We start from the raw sequence: 26,436 nt of genomic DNA, 5'->3' as shown, positions 1-26,436 counted from the left end.
ATCCTGACGCAAACAAGCAAACAGAAGGGAGCACTGCATTTTGCAACACGTTGGGACAATAGTTTGTTAACAAAGTGAAATCGGTGTACAAATCTGTTAATAAATTGTCACAAACAGAGACACCCCCTAACCTCTGGAGGCATAGAGAAGCCGGGGACTTAGGGTTCTGGTTTGCGACACCGTCAGTAGAAAAAATACATCAAATAATACTGACAACGAAGTCAGTGGGCCTTACGAACCCCTGCCCACCTAAGGTTCTTCACCTGTTCTCAGAATTACTCAGTAAACAACTTCAGCTACTCTTTGATAAAAATAATACTGACAAATTGCTTCCCAGATGTGTGGAAATCTGCATCTGTTTTGCCACTGCTGAAAAAGCCTAATCTGGATCCACTAGACCCGGCAAACTATAGTCCGATTTCAAGAATACCTTTTCCGGCAAAAGTGCTGGAAAAGATCCTAAACGTACAGCTGGCTGGGTTTCTCAGATCCACCTATGCCCTAGATCACTCGCAGTATGGATTCAGGGAAGAACACGGGACCGAGACAGCATTGATCATGGCAGCAGAGGAGCTCAGGAGTGTACTAGACGGAGGCGGGAAGGCTGCCTTGATTCTTTTAGACCTATTGGCAGCCTTCGATACCGTTAACCATGATATACTCCTGACCCGTCTTGCAGATCTGGGAGTCCATGACTCAGCCCTCGCACTGCTGTCATCATTTCTGAGAGATAGAACATTTACTGTCAAACTAGGGGAGTGCACTTCCAATTTTTTTAAGTCCGCGTGGGGGGTGCCACAGGGCTCCTCCTTAAGTCCCACCCTCTTTAACACATATGTTGCCCCGCTGGCAGCCATCATTAGAAACTGCAGCCTCCTCCCTGTTTCCTACGCCGACAACACCCAAATAGTGGTGTCCATTTCCAAAAACGTAGATGAAACAGCGGAAAGGTTTAGGAATTGCATGGAACAAGTCAACCGTTGGATGCAACTAAACTGTCTAAAACTAAACGGTGATAAAACCGAGATCATGTTATTAGGGTCAAAGCCCAACATCTGGTCTTCGAAGTAGTGGCCTGATAGTTTGAGCAACTGCCCGTCGCCAGTGGACAAAGTCAGGAATCCGGGCTTTGTATTCGACGACAAACTAATATTTCTAGCCCAGATAAACAAACTCTCTTCATCGGTTTGGTACATCTTGAAGATGATAAAAAAGCTATTGCCGTGTATTCCCGTTAACACCCGCAAAACTCTGGTAACCGTGCTTGCTCTTTTAAGGCTGGATTATGGGAATGCCTTGTATGCTGGCCTTCAAAGCAAACTGGTGCTAAAACTCCAGCTACTGCAAAACGCTGCAGCTAAGCTAGTTCTGGACGTCCCTAGGTCCGAACCAGTAGCCCACAGACTGAGGAGCCTGCACTGGCTTACAATGGAGAAAAGGGTGCAATTCAAGTCAGCCTGCCTGGCATACAAGGCCTTACATGGGATAGGTTCCCAATTTTTAAAATCCAACCTAATACAATTTGAACCAACTAGGAAGCTCAGATCAAGCAAGATGAAGCTGATCAAAACTCCTAGATTTAAACAAGTGAGATGGGGGGGAGAAGTTTCCTGCTGCACGCAGCTAAGACTTGGAACCAGCTACCACTACCAATAAAAAATAGCCCATCTCTTTCAGTATTCCGAAAAGCCGTAAAAACCTGGCTCTTCTCAGCATAATTCGATTTCCAACTTAAGCAGTGCCAGATTCTATGCATCCGACCCAGCGCCAAGACGCCTTAGGGCATTCGGGCGCTCTAAATTTTAAATCAAATGCTAAAAGCCGGCCCTGATGGAGTGGGCTGATTGTTTAGCAATTGTGGGCTAGTTTTATGGACAGGATTTACCGGATATTGAAACTTTTTAGCTATATGCTTTGCTAATGGAGGACACTGTTTTCTTTTAATCTCAGTCAGACCCTAAGTATGTTCATTTACCCACTGTGTTTTCGGAATGGAATTAGAATCTATTGCCCTCCTTATGAGTAGCTGCAATCATTGTTATGTATGCAGTAATTGCTATAAATTCCGACTCAGGTAATCGGATTTTATTAGATGCAATAAATATCACACCAATATAGACCCGCTCGTAAAGAGGGGCTATCATTGCAAACACGTTCAAAAGCCACGTCACTCATTTAATAGCATGCATCGCCTGCCTCGCCCACGCAAATGTAGTCCTTTCAAAACTTTTAAAAACAAAGGTAAGCCGTGCTGACATACCGAAATGCCATTTGCAATAACCAAACGGTGTATGTAGTAGTAGTAGAAACAAGCTTTATTTCGATATATTACACATATCTTAAAAAGCATTACAATACAATAAAAACATGTATGTTGATTTAGTTAAAAGCCGCAATTCCATGTAACTGAGGCTATATAACAACAGCCATGTAGCCCCTAACAAATGCCATGTAGTATTGTAACAAGTCCCATGTAGTCCCTAGTCTTGCAAACTCCTCTGTGCAACATGCCTCTCTTCCTGTAAAAATGAAAGCCCCCTTATGCGCAGGGGATGACAGGGGTTTCCCTGCTGCTTCTTTATATTTCCCCAGCCTCCCTTACTCGCTGCCAATCTCAGTCTCGCTGCCATCTCTGGCAGAGGAAGCACAAGGACAGGGTTACCCGTTCCGTAACGATTCTCTTTCTAGAAGTATAGGAACCGTTTTTATCAAAAACGCTGTGGAACACGGCACTCAATAGTTTCCGCCCAAATCGCCCGATGACTACCACATGGCAGCTCTGGAACACGCGCATCTGCCACGACCAGAGCCCAAGATGCAAGGAGTACGCCATGTGCCTCGCCGAGGATGGCTCCTACCCCTGCAGCCACTGTTCAAAATCCGCCGCTAGTGCCACGAAGATGACGGCGACGCTCGAGTGGAAATCGGCGCCCACGCATGTACAGAGGATGCACATCTCGTGCTCTGGTGGGCGAAGTGTCTCCACCACGATGCAAAGCAGGGATTGCAAAGAAAGAAACCGAGGGAAGGGCGCTTACCTTGCAAATAGCTGGCCATGTTGGCGTTGAAATACTGGGGACAGTACCCAGCGCATATGACCACTTGTTCCTGAAAATGTTGGGTCAGGGTCGGCCAATCTTCGCTGCGCTTTACAGCCAGGGAGTGCTCCTCCGTGAGCCCGTGAGGTGGTCGGCGTCTGTTGTTCACTCCTTGGTGACTGGGCCTTCGCTGTCCTAGACTATCAGCATTCCCTAGCTCTTATGGAATAGGAGATGTCCACAAATGTCTTGTCATCTTTTCGCGAAGCCTTCCAAACTTTCTCTGGGCCTCCCCGGGCCGAGGCTACACTTCCTTAAGCCTTGCTACCAGGAATGTCCCACCCCCGGCAAGGAACTTACAGGTCGAGGCAGACCTGTTCGTAAGTCACGAGGATGAGGCGCTGCCTAGCCTCACTCGAGAACACGCTGCTCGTTTCCATGGGCCTTAATATCGAGATTTCACCACTTTCCCCCGAGCAACTTATTCCTTTCTTCTCTGGAACCCTGTTGTTGAAATTGCTATTTCTTTTCTGAGCGTCAATGCTGGGCGTCCTTGAACAGATTCTTTACAGAGAGGGTGTGCCACGTCCGGATGACCTGGCCTCCCACCCTCTACGTCTTCAATTTCCTCTTCCAACCCCCTGAACTACCCACTTCCTACAGCTTCCCAACGTCAAAAAGCACAGAAAGCTGGCGACTTCGATTTGCGGCGGAAAGGGGAGGGCCGCGCACTCAGAGAGAGGACAGAAAGAGGGCCAGGCACGCCGAACGCTTGACCAGAGAGGAAGGAAGGAAGGGGCGTCCCGACTCCTCGGCTCCTTTATCCACGAAATGGAAGGCGCACCAGGAACATTAAGCGGAGTAACACCGCCCCAGACCACTAACGAAACAAGCATTGACTTAGCCAATAGGCCTCGCCTTTGGGAACTGATAAGTGTTTAGCCATGCTGTATATTACCCAATAATAGTTACATGGATCCACAGTATCACACATTCAAGAGCATAATAAAAAGAGAACCAAACTTTCATCATCATCGAAAAATCTTTATTTGGCCAGCAAAGACCATAAAAGCACATAGAACAATAAATACTAAAATCACAATCAATGCATGACGGTTAAGGAACACAGACCAGCAATCCCTATACAAATTTCAAATTCTGAATATATAAAACCATCTAAAACCTTCAGTAGAAACAATCGAACGAGGCATAAATTGAGAAGCGGCAAGAATAAGGAGTCTACGTTATTAAACAGCACATAAAGTGCAGATAGTATTGTGCAGAGCCATAAAGTGCTAATATCTATAAAACAACCCATTATTAAAACATGTATAGTTCCTCTCAGCATGAAGACAAAAGGAGAACATTATTCCTTAAACAGCTTCTTCCTCTGACTTAGTGCTCCAGTATGCAAGCTAGTACAAAGGGAAAGAGGTCCCAGGATACAATGCACAGTAAATGCAGTTCAGTGGAAACATAAATACATAGAATCAAATAAAGTGCACATTGTTATTTAATCACAAAGTACCAGCACAACAAAAAAACTGTGCACACAGCTCATGTAAGCATAATATCAATATTAGGTGCCCAAGAGAGGGGAAATACCCTACCCTGTCGTGGGGTCGAAACGTCAACTACAGATTCACCCCACCAGCTTCTATCCTGAGCTTGAAAATTGTATTGCCCTTTCTTTAGAAGCATGGTTGTTTAATTCCTGTGTACATTTATTTGCATTTGTTTTTGGTTCTTGCAACTGCTGGTTCAAGTCAAGTCAAGTCAAAGTTTTTTATTTTGTTTCGGTACTCTTTCGAGGACCACAAAATCATTAAAAAGAAAATACATATTACATTTGCATACAACTTAGTACATTTTCAGTGTTATTTTAAAAAATGTATAAATCTTATTACAAACATATTCGTTAGGTGGATTGGTACATATGGAAATAAAATCCCTTGCTTTCGTGATCCTGCAGGACCGATATATTGGCTCTAGGCATGTTAACCTAGCAGTGACAACGACTTTATTTGGACATACAAAGAGCATATGCTCTAAGTTCTGTTTACCCCCCGAACACAGGTTACATTGTGAGGAACTGTTTGGTTTCCAAGGGGAGGTAAAAGATAACAAAGGGAGAATACCCAGACGTAGCATCATGATCGTACGCCTTGCACCATGGGTAAGGGTGTATTCCAAATATGGCAATTTTAACTTGTATTCTTGGGAGTCAGCATAAGTTTTGTACGTAGATAGTTTAGTACAATGTAAATGATCTAGCTCATAACTCAATTTTGGAGAGAATGTTTTTAAAAATAGTTTGAGTTGTGCGGGTGTCCAAGAAGATAACATTTCTGCACTAATTTTTGCTAAACAGAAAGCCTCTCCCAAGTTTTTCACAAATGTAGAGTTGATGGTATCCTCACTAAAGATCTCAATTTTTAGCAGATGTCGTAGGGTACCCTCTTTGGAATGCAGAAGGTTATAGGCCCACCTAATGAGGCTTGCTATTGATATTGCAAATGCGCTGGTGATCGTACATTCAAGCCTTAGGGCCTGTACAGATGTTGAGTTGGAGACTTTCAGTAGCTTTTTTAGTATTTTCCCTTCATTTGTATCCATATAACTCCATTGTTTTAGGGGAATATGTTCTGAGGCATAAGATAGAACCGGGGAAATTTTGGCTCTATAAATTTTTATTAGTGCTGAGAAATGCCTGCTTCCTGTCTTCCTATACAAGCGTGATATTGCACCAGCGTGTAGATCACATTTCCTTTTTAGATGGATAATTTGCTTCCTGTTACTCATATTGGACGAAAAGATTCTTCCAAGATAGATATATTCCTTTGTCTGTTCCAAGATTTCTCTTCCCAGTTTCCATTGGTACTTCACTTCTTTTTTCTTTTTTGTAAATGCAACTACTTTCGTTTTATTTATATTCGGAATTAAAAAATGATCTTTCGAGTAGTTGTGTAAAGAATCTAAGAGATTTTGAAGACCAAAGGGTGTCAGGTCGAACAAGACAATATCGTCAGCATAAAGTAGACAATGTATCCGTTGAGCTGCCATTTTCGGTGGGGTGCTTTGTCCTTGTTGTAAATGCGACGGTAGGTCGCTCAGGTAAAGGGAGAATAAAATCGGGGCCAACAGGCACCCTTGCTTTAGGCCATTAGATGTATATATTATTTTTGACATGCCCCTCTCACCCCCCATTTGGACACGGCACCAGGTATTACTATGTAAGTTCACGATTAATTGCAGTAGAGGCTCTGAGATACCCATTTTTCTCAGTTTCATCCATAATGTCGGCCTATCGACCCTATCGAACGCTGTTGAGTAGTCAATGAAGGCTGCATATATTGTTTGCGATTTCCCGGTTACGTATTTATCTAATAAAAATTGAAAGATAGCTATATTATCCGTAACCGAATGGTTCGGTCGGAACCCAGCTTGAAACATTGGAATTAATCCCATCGAAAATGCCCAGAGCTTCAACCGGTCAAGAATTTCAGCCGCAAAGATCTTTCCGCCAGCATCCATTAAGGCAATTTGTCTATAATTGCCAGCTATACTCCTTTTTCCTTTTTTATAAATAGGAATTATTGTGCTTCCTTTCCACGAGTTTGGAATGTTCCCAGAGTCGAATATGTAATTAAATAATGGCGCTAACATCTGACCCCAAGCTTTATGGTCTGCTTGATAAACCTTTATCGGGATCTGATCGGGACCAGATGCACCCGTACTTCTTGCCTTTTTAATATTCAAGGCAATTGACACTGCCGAGGCCCTGGAGAGTTTTATATCATTATTTTTCTTTTCTTGTTCAGTTGCCTTTCTCATCCATCCCGTCATGTTCGGTTTATACAGATCATTTAAAAATGTGCCCCAGTCTTCTTCTGAGACGGGGATTGCTTCGAGCTTCTTTTTAGTTCCCGTCATCTTAGCTATCAAAGACCAGTATTTTCGTTGGTTGCATTGCCTTGCTGCTATTTGGATATCAATCCAGTTGCGGTCCTGTTTCAACCTTTCCTGTCTAGCACATTGTCTACGAATTTGGTTCTTTAATTTATTTATTTCAGCTTTGTATGTTGGTGTTTTACACAGGTACTGAGCCCGAATCATCCTGTTTAGCATTTTTACCGTTGGCTGAATGCAGTTTTTGTACTTGCTGACGCACTTTCTTTGTGTTGGTCTGTCCTGTTTTAATTTGCTTTGTATTGCGTATTTGAGTTCATTTAATACAGTTTCATAATTCTTGATAGGATCTTCGGAGTAAATAATGGTTAACAATTGGGATTGTGTAATTAATACATTCAAGTAGTCCAAATTTTCCGCCCCCCAAAAGATCCGACGCTGGACTAAATTTACTTCTATTTTGGGTTTACTGAATATTGGATCGTTCTGGAAAGTGGTTAGTGGCATCCAGAGTGTTGTTAAGCAGAGAATGGCATGATCGCTTTCCTCATTAAATTTAACAGACAAGTCAGAAATTTGTTCTTTTAACTCGTTCCCACATATAAAGTAATCTAGAATGGAGGAGACTCCATTTCCTTGTCTAGTGAATGAAGCTGGCTTGTCTCCATTGATATTTCCATTTAGAATTGTCCCATTTATACTTGGGAGGAATGACAATAACAGGCTTCCTCTTTTATCCGACTTCACTCCTTTTGGGAATTGCGGGAGTGCTATTTCCAGTGATTCCTCCTTAAATAACGTTGACCATTTCTTTATTTCGTTATTTGATATTTTGGCGTTTAGGTCGCCCATCATGATATATGGTAGGTGATGTTGATCCTCGAGGATGTTGGATATAGTTTCTAAGAGATGATCGAATAAAGGGTCTTGTTTTTTACTTGGTGGTGCATAGATGTTAAAAAGTAATATTTTCTTATAAGTGTCTGTTGGCTGTAATCTAAGTTGAACTTTGATACATTGTAGGTTGAGCGAATATGTATCAATACTTTCTTGTGACCAGCAATAGTCTTCTTTCAGTAGGATTGCCATACCTCCTTTCGCGTGACCCCTTTTAGATTTTTTTGCTGGGTTTTCGTAGACGTAGTACCCTTTTTGCGTAAAGGAGGTGGTGGACCATGTTTCCTGAACAGCAAGAATGTCTGGATTATCTTTTGTTGCACCTTTCATTTTATTGGGAGTTTTCCCGGCCATATTCCATAACGATATTTTCAGACCTTTGCTAAACCTGACGTTGATGTAAATTATCCATTTTGTTGCCATTTAATACTTCTGGTAACCACGTCCAAGATAGTTGGTTATTCTCTTTTTCTTTTGGATTAATGTTCTGTGACCACACCGACCTTTCGCCGTGCCTTACTTGTATTTTTAATTTGTCTTTACTCATGTTATTAGATGTATGTTCATCCCTTCCTATGTTAAGTGTGTATTCAGTGTGGGGTTGTGTAGTTACTACGACATTTTGTGAGTTGGTTTTGATTTCTGAGATAGAAATTACATCATATCCGTGTTTTTGTAGAATTTCCTTTTCTCTCATGATTATTCCAGGAAGAACTGGAGAGAAGAATGACACTTGTACGAATTTAGTATTTTCTTTTTTTGGAAAGCGTACTAGGTCTATTTCTCTACTTGTCAGAGAGTTCAAGGAAGGAACTGCTGCTGGTTCCTTAAATAAGATTTTAAATAAGGATATTTGTCCTGGACTGTACCACACTAAGTAACCTTGCACTACCTCCCAGCACTTTACACTCCAACCCCTCCTATTTCCCCTCTCTTGGGCAATTAATATTGATATTATGCTTACATGAGCTAAGTGCGCAGTTTTTTTGTTGCGCAGGTACTTTGTGATTAAATAACAATGTACACTTTATTTGATTCTATGTGTTTATGTTTCTACTGAGCTGTTTTTTACTGTGCATTGTATCCTGGGACCCCTTTTCCTTTGCACTACTAGTTACCCAGGTCCCAGTGACTCTCTTGGGTTCACCCATTTGTTGTATCGGCAGTATACAAGCTGGCAACTCCAAAACAGATCAGGGGCAAACACAGCATTTGTAGGTATGTCAAAGCAGGCCTCACTTGTGCAAAATTGCAATTCTTTAGCAGCGGGAGAAAGAATTTTTTCCGTCAATTTAAGTAAAAATCACACACAAAAATAAAACGTAGGACATATTGTTCAGAAAAAATGATTACAGGGACAAGGCTGAAGGGCGCCTAGCTTTACAAAACCTCTAGGAACAGCTAAGCACCAATAAATAAGGTAAAACCTAGTTAGGAGAAATCAATGGTGGGGATATAAGATGTTGTGATTGCAATGATTTTTATTTAATCAAGCAATAAAGACTATATAACACAATGGTGGGAATTATAAATATGAGCATAGTAGGGTTGCCCTGAGGGCTCTGCAATCAGTATTATATATTAACTTATTGTGGGCTTGTGAGTCCTTATCTTCCCTTGCCCCCACCGTCCTAACCAAGAACGTATGTTTAATATCACTCAGCTCTCTAGGGCATAGGTGCCTATGGTCGGTGACTAGCTTGGGTGCACTAAAATTTTTGGCTGCTCCAGGACATAGCTCTGCCAGGGAATATTAAAGGTCCCCTCAAGCCCCCATACAGTCCTCCAAAACAAGCTGATTTAGGGTAGGAAGGTGGCGAGAGGTCGGGTAGGTTCAAGCACCTGGTAAAACCGGCGTAACTTTTGGGACAGCATACCCTCATCCGGACCTTATGGGACATTACGCTCACATTGAATACATAAAATCATTCTACAACTCCAAAGAGTGGCACTACAACATTTTACTAGGCAAATACACTGCACTAGGACTCACCTCACTTTCTTTCTGGTCCTGAAGAAGCGCTTAGGATCTCCTCCTAAGACCACCACACTGAATGAAACATGTCGTCCCTCTTCATATCCAAAACGTACATGACACTTGTCTAGCTACTGAGGACCATCAACACCCTCGAGCAGCACAAAACCTTTCGGACAGAGGATTTATCATATTAAACCTCCTTCTACCCCCTTTTAGCCATCTTTTAATACTGCACCTAACACCACTTCAACACTGACCAGCGCACACCCATGCAGCTAAATCATGCAAAAAAATTCCAGAAAAGTGACCCTTCAGGGGACCCGTAGAGCATTGCAGCGCCGGCCCGACAAGAAGTACCGCCCAGTGATGAAGCATGACATCCTTCCGGGTGTGTGAGGGCATCAAGATGAGGACATACTGTACCCTGTCACTATCTTAAAAGAACAGCACCTATCTTTGTCTTCCTTACTCCTCCTTAGAAACTGTGACTCCCCTCAGCAAAGATGCTGGTGATATGGGCCTGGGAGTTATTAAATTGTTATGCGATACCACTTGTTAATCTATATTATCTAGACCCATCAAGGGTTCAAACCGATTAACAAGGGCATTTGCTATCCTAACGTTCAACCAGTGTGGTATCCTCACTTGTGGAGGGGCCCTATTGGCAAAGGACCCAGCTGGGAAAAAAGAGCCAGTGGGATCGAAAAGTTGAAGAGGGATGATCCTAATTGCGGCTTTAGCGTCTCGAATAAGATAGCTCTCAACCATGCTTTCGCATATTTAGGATGTTTTTAGTTAACAACAATACAGTCTCTCTCAATATTTGTACTTAGACTAGTTCCCACCCAACCCACTCTTCTTGCCATTATATGTGGTGACATGTAGTGCCCATTTACTAATGTGTTGTCGCACCAGTGAGTAACCTTGTTCAGCAAATCTACAGTGGTCTCCCTTGAGCCCTACTTAATAGGAGGGACGTCCGTCAAAATAACCACTAAAGGAGCTGACTCTGGGGGCAGATAAAAAATATTAGTATTCCCTACTAAAGTTTGGTGGAATCTAGGTAAGTTTGGAATGTTATCGCTAGGCCCTTCAAACAGCTGAACAGCTCTGGGGGTAACCCTAGGCCAGCCATATGACTCAGGTGTGTTGAACATACTGCTACACCAACGGTTGCAGACATCCCAAGAACTCTCGGATCTAGAGCAGGCAAGCCATGTGCCCTAAGATCTTGGGCGCCCTCCCTCGTGGGTCATTTATCTATCAGTCCCAACTGCTTAGTGTGGTTATGCTCACTAGGGTTGCTCCCCTCACTTAAAAGACCTGTAAGTGTGGATCCAGCCACATGACAGGTCCCCACGGCCCCCAACACTGCTTTGTCAGTTAAAGAACTAGATTCTGAGTGAGTGAGCAAGCTGTGACACAATTGGAGCCAAAAGTGATTTCACCAAAGAGTCAAACCTAGGGATAAGTTTGTCCCAAACCTGATCGAAATCAATATGGCCCAGCGTTCCTGGAAAAGCCGCCTTCTTAGGAGGCTGGACAACCGTTTGTTCCTCCACCCTTCTTTTTTTTCACCGGGGGTTCAGACAGCATAGTGGCGTCTATAAAGGAGGCCTCTACAAACATTGCTATCGAATGGATCGACCATAGAGTTTACTTTGGGTATAGAACCTGCTGAGTTTTCTTTTGACAGAGGATCAATGGGGGTGAAAGGCTCCTGAGAACGATTAGTAGACTCCAAAGAGAGTCTCCTCTCAGTTAGGGCTATTTCATTAGAGATAGCGGTGGACGCCCTTGCTAAAAAGGAGTCTGAAGTAGTTATGCCCATGATTGTACAAAAAAACTATGAGTCCCGTGGCGAATAGTTCAGATGAAGTTTAGTAAATAGCAACAAAGCCTCAGATCCAATAGTAGAAGCTTATGGCTACTACGGCCAGGCATGCTAATGACCAAGAGACTGTTCTTTCGCAAAGTGCCAGAAGTGAGGGGATATAGCTCTTCACAAAGCACCTTCCCGGGGGCACAACAACAGGTAATTGTAATCTTCCCTCTAGAGGCGGAAAGCCGGGAGGTGAAGAGGTTCGTTATTTTTAAACTGTGTTTAGACTGACTGTCGATGTTGTGACTTTTAGCCCTTCTTAAAACTTTGCTTTGTGCACTACTTACCACTGCCCGCGCCGCCCACCCGGTGCACTCAGATCCTAGCTGGACCCCCGCAGCCGATTAAGGTGCTGCTACGGGGCAGGAATTGAGCCAACAACCGCCATCTTGGGGGAAGTGTAAGGGGAGCGCTTCAGCTGCCTGGCCCCTCACGCCCTCTGGCGCAAATATAAAAACATCACAGCTCTGCGCCGCGTTACTGCTTGTAATCTTCCCTCTTGAGGCGGAAAGCCGGGAGGTGAAGAGGTTCGTTATTTTTAAACTGTGTTTAGGCTGACTGTCGATGTTGTGACTTTTAGCCCTTCTTAAAACTTTGCTTTGTGCACTACTTACCACTGCCCACGCCGCCCACCCGGTGCACTCAGATCCTAGCTGGCCCCCCGCAGCCGATTAAGGTGCTGCTACGGGGCAAGAATCGAGCCAACAACCGCCATCTTGGGGGAAGTGTAAGGGGAGCGCTTCAGCTGCCTGGCCCCTCCCACCCTCTATCGCTCTAAATGTCCGACTTGTCCCGGAGGCACAGCGGACGGGCACAGTGGGCGCGCCGGCGGCGCGCCAAAGGCAAGCCCGTCTGTGCCCGTCCGTGACCGACCGGGGCCAGGGGCAGGAACCCCTGTGGGTTTTACTTTTGTAAAGCACTATAGCTCCCGCGAGCTTAGAGACCTATGTCCGCCCATAGATAACATCTGTCAGCACAGCATGAGCATAGAGAATGGCGATAGAAAGTGCGTACACTGTTCCTTTGCCGTAAAGCGGCAACTTAGGTCTAGGCATAGGGGAAAGATATTAAACCTTGCCCTTATTAACTGCCGCTCCTTAGGAAATCATAGGATGGAAGTCCACGACTACCTGATGGACGATCAGGCGGATGCCCTTTTTCTCACCGAGACATGGCTGAATGCCTCGTCGGCACCAGACGTGCTGGCTGCCCTTCCACCTGGGTATGAGATAAAGAGAATAGACAGGAAGAAGGGGAGGGATTGCTATAATACATAAGCATGATCTGGCCTGCACCCTAGAGGAGGTGGATATTGCAGATAGCGAGACTGGGTTATTCTCTATTGCAGTCTCCCATGACTACAGCCTTAAGGGATTCTTGACATACCGTCCCCCCTGGGGCTAGAGCCAGGTTTGTGACCCAATTGATGGAGAATCTTACACAATCTGCGCTAGAACACGAGAGACTCCTTCTCCTAGGAGACTTAAATTTTCATTTTGATGATCCTTTGAATGCGGAAGCTCAGGAGATTAGACAAGAACTGGCAGGCATACAGCTACTGCTAAAATCCGAAATGCTCACTCATTGCCAAGGCCATCTCCTGGACCCGATTTATGCCAACTGGGAGGCACTGGCTGTAGCGCCTCCAACCCCGGTGATTTGGTCAGATCATTTTCTAGTCTCTTTTAGGGCAACGGTTCCCGAGAATGGATCACATAATGGGACTAGCACCTTAATTAAACGCAGGAAATGGGCGAAGTTTTCCACAGAGGCTTTTAACAAAATGATTATACTGGGAGGCCCCCCCGAGGGTGTGGGAATTGATTCTGCCTGTGAGGCATTAGACCTGCGAATCCAAAAGGCACTCGACCACACGGCGCCATGGACTCAGAAGTCACCGGCGAGGAAATCCAAGTCCGCCCCTTGGTTTAATAATGAATTGCGGGGGAAAAAAGCAGACTGTAAACGCCTAGAGAGGATATGGAGGAGATGTTTCTCTGAGACAGGGAAAGTTGGATATAAGAATGGTCTGAAGGAATATCACGCCCTTATCCGTAAAACTCGTAAAACGTATTACTTGTACTAGAATCAAAGATGCGGACAACTCCATGAAGAAAATGTTTCTAGTATATAGGGAACTGTCAGATCTTGCCCCTCTAGCAGCCCCTATAATCGGATCAGTCAAATCCTGCAATCAAGTAGCAGAGTTTTTTGCTAGTAAGGTAGACAAAATCGATGCAGCTAGGGTAGGGGATGGGAGGGAGGCAATCCCCACAACTTTTCAGGATAGGAGCGGCCTCTCGGCATTCTTGGTACCCTCGTGGGAAATAATATGCCATATCGCAGGATGTATTAAATCCGGCTCACCTAGTGATCCGGCATCCCCAAAAAGACTGCACGGCAGCATATACACTCTGGAACCCTATATTAGACACCTACTCTCACACTCCTTTGAATCAGGACAGGTACCTACTACATGGAAGAAAGCAGTAGTCCTTCCTTTGAGAAAGAAGCCCAACATTAGCATGGAGAAACTAAAGAATCTACGGCCCATCTCCCTTCTCCCATACTTTGCCAAGATCGCGGAGAAAGCAGTTAACAAACAACTTTCTGCTTTTGTTGAGACCAATGGACTGCTTCACTCCTCACAGTCAGGATTCCGCGCCCAACACTCAACGGAGTCTGCCCTGCTATCTTCTACTGAAGCCTTACGAAGATATGCGGACGAATGTCAGACAGCGGCGCTGATTCTTCTAGATCTCAGTGTCGCTTTTGACACTGTAGCTCATCACACACTGCTACAGCGTCTGAAAAAGGGAGGAGTGATTGGCAAAGCATGGGAGTGGTTGGAGTCATTTTTAACAGGCCGCAGCTTCCAGGTCGCACAGGGAAATTTTAGGTCCAAAGAAATACAACTTAAACAGGGAGTGCCACAGGGCTCCAGTCTCAGCCCCACTTTATTTAACCTGTATGTGGCTCCTGTAGCAGAGATCACGGACAGATTTGGGGTTGAGATAGTGTCGTACGCAGACGACACGCAACTGATTGTAACCCTGACGCAACCAGAGGAGCAATGTGCTGCCAACTTTTCGCTCTGTATGCAGGAGCTCGCCAAGTGGATGGCTGACAATTGCCTCCAGTTAAACGGAAACAAGACGGAGGTGTTGATTGTAGGCAAGTCACCATCAGTATGGACCTCGGCCTGGTGGCCGGATGAGTTGGGCGTATTGCCCACACCCAGTAATCCTGTGAAGAACTTAGGAATCTGGTTAGATAACAACATATCTTTCGACCACCAGACCAAACAGGTGGCGGGCATTTGTTTTGGCATGTTACGGGTCCTATGGAAAAAACACTGGATCTTATGCCTGTGCCGGTAAGACAAACCCTGGTCCATGCCTTGATAACATCTAGACTGGACTATGGAAATGTCCTATACCTAGGGGCCAGTACAACATGCTTCCAGAGACTACAATGCATACAAAATGCAGCTGCTCGCTTGATCCTACAGCTACCCAGAAGAGCGTCGGCGAAAAAAGCACTGAGGACCCTACACTGGCTCCCGATTAGAGAGCGTGTGACCTTTAAGGCCCTTTGTGTAGGGCACTGCATCCTTCATGGGAAAGGTCCCAGGTACTTGCATAGCCTCCTTAAATCGGTACAAGCCCACCTGTCAGTTAAGATCTTGTGGTACAGGGCAGGTTCAGGTCCCAAAGTTTAAAAGAGTGAGAATGGGTGGACGATCTTTTAGAGTTCTGACCGCCACGCAGTGGAACAGGCTGCCTAAGAGGCTGCGACTGGAAACATCAGAGCTCATCTTCCGGAAAGAACTCAAAACGGTCCTGTTCCCCAAAGAATAGGGCACAAATGAAGACAACCCCCCATTCATGCCTGGACACAAGTTGAAGCGGATGCTAAGCTACCAGCGCGGGGACACACTTGCTAGTGTAACCAAGCGCTTTACAAAATGTATAAATAAATAATAATAGTAATACACCGGCCATGGTTGGGAAATATAAGATGTAACATATAACAGTACCTCGTACTTGGCCCCATAGACTTGCTAATCCAGCCAGCCTTGTCCAGGCGCAGACGGGCCCGCTCTTGGCCCGGGCACGCGCCAGGGCACGTCCCGGGCAGCTGGAAGCCCAACAAGAGTAAATAGGCGCCTCCGGGCATGTCAAAACCGCGTGGGCGGCTCCAGCCGCAGAGCGCTATGAGGCTGTAGTCCACTCTTTTTCCCCTCTCAGGTCACAGGCCTCGTGGGCAGAGAAGCGGCGTCCTGCGCAGCGGGAAGACCAACACGAGTAAATAGGCGTCTCCAGGTGCGTCAAAGTGGCATGGGCGGCTTCAGCTATAGAGCGTTTCGGGGCTGTAGTCCACTCTTTTCACCTCTCAGGTGAAAGGCCTCGCAGGCAAAGAAGCGGCGTCCTCAACCCTTCATGTCAATTGTTCTATGTAACTTTGATTCCGCAAAACAAACTTAGAATCAAAAATCACAAACTATTCACTGAAGAGCCATGGAGGTCAGAAAAGTCTTAAATAAAAGCGAAATAACATGATAGTCAAACACCTCTGTGACGATGTTACAAACTCCAGCAACACCAGGAAGGGTTGCAAGAGGGGACTGCCATTTTAGAAGTCCTGAGTTTCAGAAAGCGATGAAAAACTAGAAAGCGTCAGTGATACCTAATAAAAAAAAATATACTAGTTGCCAAGCACTAAGTGCAAATATCAACTGAGCAAAAAAAACAGCCATTTCATAGCAGATTAAGCAACGTGTATACCCTAACTTCCCTGAGCCAATGCAAGAAAAGACTGTTTGAGGGGACCACCGTGAAGCTGGACATGCCAGGTAAAAGTACTGAATGCGGACAGGATAAACACACAGCTTGGAATTAAAATGGCTGAGCTAGTGACACATGTGAACTGCTTCCCTTCCCGCACAGCTCCGCCTAGGTAGCGGCTGCCCCTGACCCTTGCTGGTCTGAGTTTGAGGCCCCCCTCCAACCGCAGGCACCTGCCTGAGCCTCATCCCTATGGTCCAGTGGGGCGCATCGCAGCTTTGACTTCTGTCTCTCTGCTTTCTTTTTCCTTCCTTTTTTTCTTTGCTTTTTTCCTTTTCTTCTTCTCTCTTGCCTCTTTTAGCACCTTTTTCCCAACTTGTCCCTGCCTCTGCTCGTCCCCGCCCCCTCCAGTGCCATCCTACACAAAAGCACCCTCCACCTCACCGCTAAAGTGGACAACCACCGACCACCATGTAGCACCTCCACTTCAAAGTCCAACACCACCTTCTGCGGCACCCTCATCCTCAGACACTCTCTGGATCCCGCCCACCTTTCAGCAATTCCATCATCAACTTCATCGCAGCCCACGCTCTAACCTCCACAGATTACATCCTCCTCGGTGACCTCAACTTTTAGCTGGACAACTCCAACAACAAAAACATCTCGTCCCTGCTGGAAAACCTCTCCACCATCGGACTCAACCAACTGGTCACCTCCCCTACCTACTCAGCAGGACACGCTCAACCCCCTCTTCTACGCCAGGACAACATCATCTTCAGCCACACCACCAAGCTCCTGTGGACAACTACTGCTGCGTCCTTTTCTCCTTCACCAAACCCACCGTACACCACCACGCCCATGCAGAAGTTGGAACACGGTCACTGTGGAACAGCTCACCACATCCCTCAGCAAAACCCCTCCACCGACATCCATGGATGCTAATACCTCACCACACAACATCCACCGATGGATCTCCAACTGCAACGACACTCTGGCTAACCTGAAGAAAGCCCAGGCAAACAACACTGCAAGAAAGTCAATTGGTTCTGTCCTGCCCTTCATGAGTCCAGACGCACCTGTAGATGGCTCGAGAAGAGATTGAGGAGCAGCACAACCCTGGAAGACCACTCAGCTTTCAAGACCACCGTCACCTCAACACCACCTCTTTAGAACAACAAAGAAAGCAGCCCTACAACAAGGATCAATGCCAATGCACTTATTAGTAGAGAACCTTTAGCGTGGTCAAAGAATACGCCAGACTCACCACAGAAACAGCAGACATCCCACCCTCCAAGACCTCTACAGCAATCTTGGCACCTTCTTCCACTGCAAGATTAAGGAGATATACAACAGCCTCGATACCCAAGACCCTCCTGCCCCACCGTAACCATCACACCAAACGAACCCGAACCCCAACAGACCTTACTCAACTTGACTCCCTTCTCTGCTGATGACACCCTCAAGATCATGAAAAGCATTCACTCCGGAGCCCCCTTGTACCTCTGCCAACACCACATCTTCAAAAGAGCCAGTAACACCATCTCCCCCGAACTCTGCCACACCATAAACTCTGCCACCTTCCCGGAGGACTGGAAACATGCAGAGATCAACCACTTGCTGAAAAAACCCACTGCCGACCCGATGGATGTCAAGAACTTCAGACCCATCTCTCTTCTCCCCTTCCCAGCCAAGATCATCGAGAAGACGATCAACGCCCAACTCTCAGAGTTCATCGAAGTAAACCACATCCTGGAACTCTCCCAATCTGCCCTCCTCGCCACCACAGATGACGTCCACACCCTCCTCGACTATGGCGAAACTGCAGTACCTCATCCTCCTGGACCTCTCAGCCACCTTCGACACGGTCTACCAGCCCAGCCTGTGCATAAGAGTTCCAGACATCGGCATCTGCCACAAATCCCTGGAATGGATCTGTTCCTTTCTCACCAGCAGAACACAGAGAGTCAGACTACTACTGTTCCACTCTGAACTCACAGAGATTAGCTGCGGAGTGCCTCAGGGCTCTACCCTGAGCCCCATTCTCTTCAACATCTACATAGCCCCACTCGCAGCCATTGTCAGGAACCACTGACCCAACATCCTCTCCTACGCTGACCACACCCAGCTGATTAGCTCTTGCACCAACGAACACACAGTTGCCAAGAACAACTTTCAAGACGGGAGGAAGCCTGTCGCACAGTTAAAGTAAAATTATAGTCCTTCTTTTTTTGTGAAACATCCCATATTTTGGCTTTAAAATTCTGGTAACCGTAACATAGGACGATGCAAAATTGTAGTCTTATTTGAATGGTTTGAAAATGTCCTGGGTTTTGGTTTAGAAAATTTGGTCTCCGTAGGTTAGCGTCGCCCAAGGCTACCTCAGAGAGGTGTGCAAATCAAAAAAAGGCTGAATCTGAGGCGTAGCTAAGGTCCAAACAACTACAGGGCGTGAGTGCTATGCAATATTCCTCAATCACTGCCAGCAAAACTACTATGATGAAGAATTGTTGCATATACACAAATCAGAGGAACCAAAGAGGCCTTGGTCTTGATTTCATACGGAAGTCCCACAACAAGATTCAGTACCCACAGCTCCCCGAAAACGCCCACGCCAGGCGTGCAGTTCAAACAGAAAAGCCAAACAGCCTGCTGCCCTCAGAGAATATAACATTGAGGTTGCTGGCTTACACTTCTAGTAAACAACTCAACGATGCTACTGACCTACACCTCTCATAGAACATCTGTAGAGATTCGCAGCTTGAAAAGAAGACTGTAATAGGAGACCAGGGGGATCCATTTTTGATGCACCTGGCCTAGCATAACAAAAAATGAAGGGCAAGGTGGGGCGTGGCCCAGAAGCCAATGGCGTAAGATGCACCTTGCGTTGTCTCCGCTCCCCTGCAGCAGGCCAAAGCGGATACCGGGGCCACTGGGAGCTCGAGCCTGCGTTCTACCTGGGCGCTCCGTGCAGTCGTGCTTGGGGTGCTGAGATTACTGGACGTGACACCCTGCTGTTGGGGGTAGAGAGAGGGCTGAAGGAGTTGTGGAGGAAAGAGGCCAGCCTGGGCGAGACTGAGAAGCCTGACTGCTTGTCTCCTGACCCTGGGTTCACCACAGCGGTGTGCATTACATTCAGGAGCCTGGGTGATCTTTCCCTACCCCACCCCGTGGACTACGCAGCGGTCCGTCCTGTTGAGCCCAGCAATGGGTGGCTCGCAACCAGTGGCAGCCTCCTGGCCTTTCGTGGGACACCTGATGTGGCGCCTGAGGCTCCCAGTCACACTGCGAAACAGTGGGCCCTGGTTGGTACGGATACTGAAGCCGGAGGCATATTGGGACCCCCGGACAGCTCTTTATTCTGCTCCACTTCCAGCTGCAGCGCCTTGTGACACCTTCCGGGCAGCAGCGGGGGGCATCCAGGAGTGCGGCCCTCTGAGCACCTTGAAACCCCACTGGGAGCCCCAGCCTGATCCTCGGTCCACCCAGATGGCCCATACTGGCGGACACCGATTAGAGCGGGACTCTGCCAGTAAGGTGAGGGGCGATCAGCTGCGATATTGAGCAAAGGGTGTCTCTCCCCTGCCCCAGCATCAGGACAACGGCATAGCTCCACCTATGTGCCCTTGATGAAGCCGTTGCCACCACGGGGCCCGATTGCTGACCATCTGGGGACTCCTTTCCCCTTTCCCCTCTCTGCTCCTGAGCCCCCCTGCTTGGTTGATCCCCTGAGGATACCTGAAAAACCTACTGGTCCTGCTAGTTGGACTGGCCCGGACTTCGCCTAGGTGACTCTGATTAGCCCTGCAACCCCTCCTGCCTATCATCCAGCACTGAGGATACACTACTGGGCTCTCCTTTGCGCATCTTGCTCCTGCAGCCTTCTTGGGAGGCCGACGTGTCTTTCAGTCTCCATGGACGACTTCTGCCTCCAGGACTTCCTCGTCCCTGAGCTCCTCGAACATTCACGAGAACTGGGGAGCTGTGGTTCCTTTGCCGGCTAGGGTATGAGAGCTGGTCCTAGACAAAGCTCACCGAATTGCCTCTGTCTGGGGTCGCCCAGACTTTGTCCCCGAGATACTCCCCCGAGTACACTTCTTTACGGAAAAAGAGGCCATTCTGCAAGCCCCAAAGGGAAAGGTGGAACTGGTCTATAATGGACACCCTATTCAAATATTCAAGGATATCGCTCCAGTGACACTGAAGCGTCGTAGAAACCTTAAGCCCGTCACAGATAAACTGCGCGGCCTCAACATCAAATATCAGTGAGGCCATCCCTTAGCTTTAATCTTTACTTGGGAGAGTAAACGCTGGGTGTTCCACTGTTTGTGAGATGCAAAACAACTCCTACAGATTCCAATGACCCCCTGAGATGCCAGCCCAGCTTCGTCTCAAGCTTCACCCAAAGATGCTATATATCCAGAATGGTCCACAGTCCACCCCCTCCCAAACACAGGGCACATGCTAAGGAGAAATCATCCTCTCAAGCCAAACAAGATATTATTCAACACCTTCGCTCCATGGAAGAGTCTCATACCCAGACTCGATCCCCTGCAGCCTCTGAATGACTGCTAGATTGCTTTCTCTCATGATGAGCACCTCCCTAAACCATGTCCTTACCCACCTCAGATTACTGGCACATCGAGATTCCTGCCCAGGCACACACATACAGGAGTTAAGCGAAGGTGGCACCTATCCAGAAACTGCAGGTCCTTGCTCAGAAAGCTGCCCCCAGGTCCCTTTTACAGCCACCCTACCTCTATCCCTGAAGTGGTTTGCTTGCAGGATTACACCGTTACTGACCCTAATCCCTTGGAGGGATCCTCTCCCGTACTGTTTGCTGGCAACAGGATTGAAAGACCAGGAAACATACTGAACTTTTCTCCACGCCCGCTCAATTTGTTTCCTTGGGGAGTGACTTCCTCAGAATGGCCCCTGCTCCGACTAACGGGCCATTCCAGGACTTGAATAGAGTTTTTAGGCCCTGTTGGCCTCTTAGTATCTTTGTTGTGCATCCCCGGTTCCTTCCCCTCTCACCCCTTCCCTGGGGAAATTGAGATCAAGGGTGGGGACTATTGGGGCTTATTTTTAACTCAATATTTCTCTAGGGGGGGACCATTATATATCATGTAGGTTGACACACCGCTTTGAACTCCTCGCCATCTTCCATCCAATCCTTTGCTTCCCTGGAGTGAGGACACCCTCTGGGAACACTGCTCACAACTGGTCAGCCTACAGGGCTGGCCCCCCTTCCCCACCCGGGAGGGCCACTCCTGTACACTGGTCGCGCCATGGTGGCTACCCACTTTGTCTTCTACAATGGTAAACACACCACATATTAGATTCCTTTTGCTCAATGTGAAGGGACTCAATGCCCCCAACAAGCGACACCAGATTTCCCGATATCTTTTTATACATGACCCTAACGTAAGTTTCCTACAAGAAACAAATCTCTTACGGTCAGATACCTATCGTATGGCTCATCCCAAATACCCGAACCAAAACTGGGTGTCTTTCTAATAGAAGATGGCTTGAGTTGCAATCCTCTGTAAAGCAAGCTTCTGTCTGAAGGGGACCCGGTAGAGCGGGACAGGGAGGGTCGCTACCTTAAAATTCGAGTCCAAGCACGATACACAGCCTCTCACTTTGCTTAACGTATACCCGCCAAATCAGTTGCAGGATGCATAACTCAGGAACCTGCTCAAAGACCAAGTTTCACAGGAAGGAGGGCACCTACTCATTGGTGGGGATTTCAACTTGGTCTGGGATCCTGATCTGGATCGCAGCACAACCTCCTTCCAGGGCACGGGGGTGATGTCCGCGGCACTGAAAAGGGACTTTAGGGATCTGGGCCTTGTAGACATTTGGCGGTATAAATCACCTGCTACCCAAGACTATACTTTTTTCTCTCATGTCCATCGCTCGTACTCACGTATTGATTATTTCTTTCTCTCATGCTTGTTAATATGAACTCTGGAGTTGGCCCACATCTCAGATTTCTCTATCTCAGATCGCCCATCTTGAGGTGACCTTGAGAAGCATAAACCCTGCGATACGCTCCCCGCCTCAACGGCAGCTCCTTTCCCATATCCTACACTACCTGGTCAATGTGGAAGAGATCCAGCGAGAGATTTCAGTTTGCTCTGAGGCAAACGCCCCACCCGACACCTCGGACGCACCCTTTAGGACGCATTTAAGGCGACCATTCGAGGCGTCATTACCTCAATTGTAATCACCCGCACCCAGGAGGCCCGGCTGGTGGAAACAGGTTTGACCAGGGAAATTAAGGCTCTGGAGCAACTGAACCACCCATAGCCCTCACGACGCAAAGAAGCAGTTGGCTCTACTTCGGGGCCAACTGAGGGTACTTCAGACAAACAAGACAGAGCACTCGATTTTGACATTAAAGCTAAAGTACTATGAGGAAGGGGATACGTTGGATTCAATCCTGGCCGCCAACTCCGCATTCGGACTGCCCGGGCCCATAGCTCTAAAATAAAAAATACAGCTGGTACATGGGCCACCTCCGAGTGCGACGAACAACAGGCATTTCACTCTTTTTACACTGCTCTCTATAGCAAAGAACTTCACACCAAAGAGGACATCACCCCACGACCCCCTCCACACGCAACTTTTAGAGGGCCCGATCACGCTAACCGAAATACAGCTGGCGCTGAAAGACTTGCCAATGGGCAAATCCCCAGGCCCAGACAGTCTTCCGGTCTCCTTCTATCGAATGTTTCTACCTCAATTGCAAGACCACCTACTATGCCTTTTCAATTAATTCTCTGAAACTACAGGCCTCACCCCAGCTATGTATGTGGCCGAAACAGCTCTCATACCCAAGCCGGGAAAGGACCCCTCCCCATCTGTGTATCTTATTGCCCCCTCGCCCTGCTCAACACGGATGCCAAAATCTATACTAAAATCCTGGCGAACCGCTTGCAACCATATTTACCTGGTCTGGTAGATCCAGATCAAGCAGGATTCATACGTCAGCTTAAAGGTGCAGATAATATCTGCTGGATAGCGCATTTGGTGGAGAAAGTGCAACGTCAAGACATCCTGGCATGTCTATTAGCCCTAGATGTGGAAAAAGCCTTTGACCGGGTTGGTTGGGTCTTCTTGCTTGCGGTCCCCCAGAAAATCGGACTAGGCCAGTTTATAACTTCTTGGTTCATGGCGCCCTAAGCTGCTCCCACTGCTAAGACTTGAGTTTATGGTCTCCCCCCCCCATACACATACAAAGAGGCACCCGGCAAGGCTGCCTGCTCTCCCCCTTGCTCTTGCCCTGGCAGTGGAACCACTGGCGATACCCATACGCCAGGCGACTACTATCAAGGACATCCCTTTCTGTGGCACGGAGCACAAGTTCGCTCTTTCTGCAGACGACCTTTTACTTACCTTGACCAATCCTAAGATCTTCCTGCGTACACTAGTTTTGCTCCTTCACTCATTTGCGAAGCTCTTGGGGCTCAAAGTCAACACGGCCAAATCTCAGGCACATTACCTACCGCTCCACCGCAGGAAGTACTTAAACTGCAATTACTCACGCCGTTCCAAAGGGCATCTCACTCGATCCGCTATTTGGGCCTGAACGTGACCTCCTCCCTGTCCTCGGGGTCCCAGGCCAACTAGCCAGAGTGTAGACCCTCCGTTATCGAGGACCTGAGACTTTGGAAACCGCTCCCCATGTCTTGACTCGGCTCCCCTTAATGCAGTTAAGATGTCCATATTACCAAAAATCCTGAACTTATTCCAAATCCTTCTCACACCTATTCCTCAGGCGGACATTTTATGCCTTCAGCGGGATGTGAACTCTTATTTGGGGAAGAGGAAATCCAAGATTCTCCCAAAACTGCTCAGAAACTGAGGGGGACTTGCTTGGCCAGGCTCTCGAAACATACTCGCCCTCGAAGTGCATACATAGCCACTCTTATGAAAACGGTTCTTGACATTTAGGATAAAATTGTGGTTTCCAGAGGCCTCACCTCTTTCCCCTCGCCCAATACCCCACTGGCCCGTAACCCTAGTTTCCCTCCAGCCCTGCAGCCCTAATCTTTTTTAGTCTGGGTTGAGAGAGTCTTGCACGATCCAGGATCTTTTTGAGGGGGAGTTATTCAAGACCTTTGACCAATGCAAGGACTGTCACCTCCTTGACACAAAAAGATTGCAATATTACCAACTCCAGCACTGGCAACTCACACCAATAAATACAGAGGGGGGCAACACAGCCATTCACTCCCTTTGAGACGATGGTGCGTTCTTTTAATGGCACACAGGGATTTATCTCTCGCACATATCAGGTCCTACAACACTCTACCCCTTTACACATTCACACCTACCAAAAGCAATGGCACACAGACTCTGCAGAAGACATTTTCCTGAAAAAATGAGAACAATGGCTTGACATCCTTAGGATACACTGAAGTATCTCATAATGCAAAACGGCCTATAAATTCATGACTCGCTTATACTACACGCCGGCACGCCTACAGAAAATGTTCCCAGCCTAATCACCCCTTTGCTGGCGCTGTAACTCAGCGACGGGGAACTTTATTAATATCTGGTGGGCCTGTACACTTCTCGCCATGCTTTAGAAGAAAGCACCGAGTCACATCAAAGACACTGTGGGCTTCCCCATTCCAAGCTCATCCTCAGTGGAACTCCTGGGTATCCGACCTCCTCAACACCTCCTAGCAATGACACACTATGACTGGTGCCTCATTAAGCAAATGCTGGGGGCAGCTAAACAAATCCTTGCCCTCCACTGGATGAAACCTTCGTCCCCACCCACCACATTGTGGTTCACGCGCCTCTGGCATGTTATGGTGATGGAACTTTTAACATGCAGAGTCTTGCATTCCGAGGCTAAATTCACTCATAACTGGCAACCGCTGATTGATCCCTTTTCTTCATTAGAATACTTCTGATTCACTCCTCTAGACTCCGCGCCCTTCAGCTTTTCGAGCACGCACTCCTACCCCGTGTAGCTGAATTCTCACCGTGAAGTGCTCTATCACACTGCAGGTGAGCATTTCCTCGTCCATTTCCCTCTCCTCTTGCTCTTGTGTCCCCCGCCCTTGCTCTCTCACCAGCTTGACAGGCCTTACGGTATGATACTTTCGACCCTTTTCCCTTTCCACTTCCTTTCCACTTCCCTTCCCTCCCCCTCCATCCCATGTTAATATGTTACACTGAGTAAAGTGCCTGTCTGTTTCTTGCACCAGTCATTAATTCTTTAATTGAATCGAGTCTCAATGCTTGGCTTTTTTGATGAATCTCCTGCACATTATTGTACAGTTTACCTCTAGTTTTTGCCTGCTATAAGCACTGAACTATGGTATGTGTTTATGTTTCACCATAATAATACTAATAAAACATTTCAAGCAAAAAAAAAAAGATGAAGGGCAAGGGATGTGCTCCTAGACAGTTGGAGAGTTTTGTCTGCATTCCTGTAGTCGGAGGGAGGAGATCCAGACACTGAAGTGAGGGGGATAGAGAGAGGGCTACATTTGGAAATTCCATTAGGTCTTTTCTTAGCAAGGAGCTGATGATTAATCTTTCTGAGCACTTGCATCTGGTAGATGGTAAAGATGAGTGGTGGGACTGAAGTCTCTGTTGTGAGATGTGAGGAAGTTTTAGGCGAAGCCTGCCCTTTTGTCAGTCCAGGATTATTTCTTCAGTTGGGCTGATGACAGCCAGGAGCAGATACCTTACACCTCTTTGTGACTGTGTTGTGAGGGCTCCAGGTTGGGGACTGCTCCAGTGCTACCAGTTGTAAGAAACAGTAGTCTACACAAACACAGTCTCAGGAGAGCAACCTGAAGACACATGAAATAAGAACCATATTAAACTAATTATACAGTTTGAGACAAAGGACACATTCCCTGCCCAGAAGTTGTGTATAAAAGTGGGACCAAAAGCACCCTATTTTGTTCCCGTTCC

The 26,436-nt window shown here is 47.0% G+C and overlaps 1 protein-coding gene across 3 annotated transcripts in view; it reads right to left on the bottom strand.

The window, feature by feature from the left end:
• RIPOR1 (RHO family interacting cell polarization regulator 1) overlaps positions 1-26,436 on the bottom strand; it is a 1,634,668-nt gene that overhangs the window by 1,482,420 nt on the left and 125,812 nt on the right. The window contains exon 1 of one of the 3 annotated variants that reach the window (XM_078671048.1): positions 3,039-3,629. The exons of the other annotated variants lie outside the window; for them this stretch is intronic. Within the exon in view, the coding sequence (XP_078527174.1) occupies positions 3,039-3,057 (19 nt within the window). The 5' untranslated portion in view covers positions 3,058-3,629. Of the gene's footprint in view, positions 1-3,038; positions 3,630-26,436 lie in introns of those variants that run through there. 3 annotated transcript variants of the gene reach the window in all.

Source organism: Lissotriton helveticus, chromosome 12 (genome assembly GCF_964261635.1).
Source record: "Lissotriton helveticus chromosome 12, aLisHel1.1, whole genome shotgun sequence".
NCBI classification, from domain to species: domain Eukaryota; kingdom Metazoa; phylum Chordata; class Amphibia; order Caudata; family Salamandridae; genus Lissotriton; species Lissotriton helveticus.
The sequence above is the reverse complement of the archived record's forward strand: the minus strand, read 5'-3'. Positions and strand labels throughout refer to the sequence as shown.